Source organism: Aegilops tauschii, chromosome 3 (genome assembly GCF_002575655.3).
Source record: "Aegilops tauschii subsp. strangulata cultivar AL8/78 chromosome 3, Aet v6.0, whole genome shotgun sequence".
Classification (NCBI taxonomy): Eukaryota; Viridiplantae; Streptophyta; class Magnoliopsida; order Poales; family Poaceae; genus Aegilops; species Aegilops tauschii.
In genome coordinates, this window is record NC_053037.3 from 603,568,603 (window position 1) to 603,573,612 (window position 5,010).

At 44.6% G+C, this 5,010-nt stretch overlaps 1 protein-coding gene across 1 annotated transcript; it reads left to right on the top strand.

Moving 5' to 3' along the window:
* The first annotated feature begins 212 nt into the window (after positions 1 to 212).
* Positions 213 to 2,425, top strand: LOC109770814 (UPF0481 protein At3g47200). Its single transcript, XM_020329524.4, has 2 exons — positions 213 to 564; positions 694 to 2,425. Exons 1-2 carry the CDS (start codon positions 552 to 554, stop codon positions 2,115 to 2,117), a joined length of 1,437 nt encoding a protein of 478 aa, XP_020185113.1. The 5' UTR covers positions 213 to 551; the 3' UTR covers positions 2,118 to 2,425.
* The last annotated feature ends 2,585 nt before the right edge of the window (positions 2,426 to 5,010 follow it).

Sequence of the window (5,010 nt, forward strand, 5' to 3'; positions counted from 1 at the left end):
AAGGCAGCAAGAAGATGGACAAGTTTGGCCGCGCGGAACCAAGCAGCCGGCAAACCTCACACGACTGCCTAAAGTTACTCCTTTTGCCGCTGGCTGCCTGACCTGATGGCGATGCAGCGTTGCAGGGAACCAAACAAGCACAAAGCAACGGTCACGCCAAGCCAAAACGTTCTGTCGGATTCTTTCTTTCTTGCAGCCACGCAACCTTCCGCGGGCGCTATCAATGGAGAATTCTAGCTAGCTTTCGTTTCTCTTTCTCTTTGGGTAAAACGTTACTACCCGCCCGATGCATCGGCCTTATCCTTTCGTATCCAAATCAGCGCAACTACCTCCTCTCATCTCCATCACGCGCTCTTTCTCCCTCGCCGTCTCCTACCTCGCGATTCTCGCCGCCTTAGCCTAGCGCTGCAAGCCACCTGCATGCTGGTCTTGCTGCATTATCATGCATGCTCGGCTACAAACTCTGGAACACCACTAGGGTTGAGACTTGAGAGGGTAGCTCACCTCCACGAGTGCTAGGCGGCAGCGTAAGGCCATCGGTGGACAAGCAAATGGATCAAAAAGGTGCCAAGAGAACTTATCCTCCCGTCTGTTCAATTTTATCATGTACTAATTGTACTAGTAGTTCATCTTAGCATATTGTTGGCTAGTTGCACTCTATTTATTCACGACTGATCGATGGACTGCATGTAGGCCAATCTATGGATTCGGATTCCTGCGTCCTGGAGATGGATCGGCTGGCCCATGACCTGGAAGATAAGCTGGCCAGCCTGAATTCATCCAAGGCGAAGGTTGGCGACGGTCACCGTCCTTGTTCCATCATCGTTGGCAAGGTCCGTGACCTCACGCGCAACGTCGACAGCAGCGAGTACGATCCTGACCACGTCGCCATCGGCCCGTACAACTACCCTCGCCCCCAGAGCAGAAGCCCACACCTCGCCATGGAGCATGACAAGCTAGCAAGCCTCGACCTAGTGCTCTCGGCGGCAAAGGCGGCGAGACCAACTATGACGGTGGAGGTCTACGTCAAGGAGCTGGCATGCCTGGAGCGTGACACCAGGAACTGCTACGCCAACACATTTGATGACATGACGAGCGAGCAATTCGTGCGCATGCTGCTCCTCGACGGCTGTTACATACTGTCCCGCCTCGTCGGACTCCGAGCACATCATCTAGATCTAGATGATGTGGGGACTGCAGAGGCCAGCGTCTCGTCGGCAAACAGGGCGGAGGCGCTAGCGGTCGTCCGCGACGTGTTCTATCTCGCGGAGAACCAGATACCGTTCTTCGTCCTTGAGAAGATCGGGGAGCTGACCACTTTGGACGGTAAGGATCGTGTGTTTACACACATCTCGGATTATGCCCTTGATCTCATGAGGAGACAAAAGTACGCAACGGCCGCGCCGGCCATGGTGCCGCCAGAGCCGATCGTGCCGGGTAATCTTCTCCATCTTCTTCATATGCACTTGAAGCCTGTTGCACTATCCGTCTCGCCTTCCGTGCCGGTTAGCACCGTCGATCCCGTGTATGTGCGCCGGTGGCGCTCGGCGACGGAGTACAACTTTGCGGGAGTGAATTTCAAGGCTCGGGCCATGAGCGAGAAGGGTCTCATCCGCTGCATCCTCGACGTGAAGTTGGACGTCGGTGGCGGCACGCTGGAGGTCCCCTGCCTGGACATCGACTCCGAGACTTGGCGGTTATTACGCAACTTGATAGAGCTGGAGCAACGTAACCGAGAGACAGTGGGGAGCCACGTCACGGCATACTGCGTGTTCATATCCCAGGTGGCCTGCACCACGAAGGACGTGGAGCTCCTGTCGAAGAGAGGCGTCATCGTGCATGGCCATGGCAACAATGAAGAGGTGGCCAAATGCTTCGCCGACCTTTGCAAGGGGATCCAGTTCGACCCTGATGACCCCAGTTGCAACTATCTTCGTGAGACATGCAAGAAGTTGGAGAAGCGGTTCCAGAGCTACCCGCGAAGGTGGATCGCGTGGCTAATGCAGAGGTACTTGAGGAACCCCTGGCTAGCCGTTGGGCTCCTGGCAGCTGCTATTGGCTTAGTTCTCGCACTCATCCAAACTGTCTACTCTGTTTTGTGTTACTACAAACAATGATCAAATTAGAAATCTAAAGATCTTTCCGGTCTCTGGAAACCGGACGTCACGATAATAATATTTAGATCATGTCCTACATGACTTTACAAAAATCACGGTAGAGTTATGGAATGCCGAAGGGCCATCACACTTATGGAATGTATTTTTAGTCATGTATTCTGCGTTGTGAGTTATGACATGTTCACTGGACAGCCATAAGGGGTGTTGAACGATGTATAGTGGATTTTAACTGACAAAATAGAAAAGAAAAAATGATGATAAGTTATCTGGGCAGATCCAATCTATTTGAGGTATGACTTTGCTCTTCATTGGCGTGGTCATCAGTGTGTATTGGTGTTGAATGCATAGATCGAATTGATGCAAAGGTCGGGTCTCAAGATGGTAACGGGAACGAAATCTGCCGGGTTTTGCTTGCCCAAACCCGTCCCCGCGAGCGAAACACAAACCCGTCCACATCCCTGTCCCCCATGCACGGAGCCAGCTTTTTGCCCGTTCCCTAAACCCGTCGGGTTTTCTGATCCCGCGAGAAACCCGTCCCCATGAACAGTTAGCAAAAACAACAGCTTTTGAAAGAAAAACATGAGCATATTACAGCAATGGCAGCAGCAAATATCAGCATATTGAAGCAGAAAACCATGAGATAAGAGCAGTTTTAACATGAGACAAAGCAGCAAACCACGAGATAAATAGTAGGCACCGTCGAATAGCATTTTAGCAGCAAACATGGTATAATTCAGCAGTAAAACTTGAGCATATTTCAGCACAATATAATAGTATATTTCAGCAACATCTATTACATACTCCCTCCATTCCCTTATATAAGGCCACAAACTCATATTACAGTTAGCAAGGTAAAATTTAATGACTGCTTTGTAAGCCAATTTTTCTTTTCGTTAATCGAAGTCATTAATACATTTGCATGCATGCAAGGAAGAAATGAGATAGAAGTAGTACATTGTCATTATGACTACATGCATGCAAGTATTAAAAAGTTGCTAGAACGAGAAAACATCATTAATTTTTGCCTCGATTACTGTTAGTGGCCTTGTATAGATGCAAAATGTATTTTCCATAGTGGCCTTGTATAAGGCTAGTCATAGTGGGGAGTATCATATACTAGTATCATGCATATGATACTAATGTATAATACTATATCCATAGTGCATCGTATCATAGATTAGTATCATAGGTAGTCTCATTTATTGTCATGCATGACACATAGTAGCATAACATTTATTATGTTACGGTATCTACTTATGTTACTATAATCATCTCTTTCTTCTTGAATTGCCTGCCACATAAACATGTTTGCGAGTCCCAAGTGCATGTTACTACTTATGTTACCCCCACTATGGCCAACCTAAGGGAATGGAGGGAGTACTTAAGACAAAAGACAAACAAGCCATCACGTTTGTCCACACAGATTAAGTTGCGTCAACCATTAATTCGAGAGATTAAGGGCTGAGATTAAAAAGCGTTACATACAAATAATATTGCAGGGTACAAATAGTTGAATATGTCATGTATACAAACGTATATATGTTAGACGGGAGCCAAACTGGATTAGGAAAAAACACAAGTCCGACCAGATTGGAACATGATTAATAACAAGGGAAAAAAGGATAGTCCGGTTGGCACACGTACATATGCCTTAGCGCTGGTGGTGTGCAGTCCCTCATAGACTAGTCACAATGGAAGTAACTTAACTAGTAACATCACACATTTCAATACAAGATTGCTTATGTGGCAGCTAATTAATGAGGAGAGAGGGTTTGTGGTAACTTAGGTAGTTACTGTAACATCACACATTTCAAGGTATAATGAGTCTATAGCCTAATAAATGAACTATTTCATGATACCACTCATATGTTACTACCCACTATGGAGGTAGTAACATAGACTAGTAACGTCTGCAAGTTACTACTCTATGTTACTCCCCACTGTGAGCAGTCTTATATTGCCAGGCAAAAGTGCATACGATGACATCAGAATTGATGTCATATGTCAATTAGGAGTAATATTTTATTTAGCTGCTTTGTCTCTTTAGCAATTACTCCCTCCGTCCGAAAATACTTGTCATCAAAATGAACAAAAAAAGATGTATCTAGAACAAAAATATGTCTAGATACACCCCTTTTATCCATTTTGATGACAAGTATTTCCGGACGGAGGGAGTACTAGATAAGCTTATAGGATGTACAATCAATTTCTATCATATTAAAAGGGCACGTGCATGTTTTTAGATCAAAAGTTATTTTTTCTCATATATTTACGTCAGAATTTCATCAATAGCTAAATTTCAGATTTATTGTATTGAAATTAGCATTTTGACTAGGACAAAGCTGAGCTACACATATGTTTTGATTGTAGGCCAACGATGTATCTCATGTCTATGGAAACGAACAATAATACTGTATGTCTGGAAGAATCAAAATGTACAGTGCACATGGTATTGAGTATGCAAGAGGAATATAAATATGCATTCCAGTGTGCTACCTATGCGAGCAATCTATCATACAAAAGAAGTAAATTGAGGCCATAGCTAGCATAGTACATGTTGAAATTAATAAATCATATCAAGATGTATTTAAGTTGTTTGACTTGCGCTATATAATATGGCATACAAAACAGTATGGCTACAGGCACACAGAACAAGTTACGATAGTGAGAAAGAATGGAATGTGAGCATGTATTAAATACAAATAAGCTTTTGTTCAACGACCACAAAAAAACCACGCAAGACCGGTAAGAAAGATTAAATCTAGGCGAGAATTGTTATGATAATCCCAAAAAAATTAATAGCATTCAAAAACATTTTGTGACTGAGAGTGATTCGCAAGAAATATAAGGCTCGCTAATAAAACGTTAGTGTGAGAAAATATTTTAGCAAAAA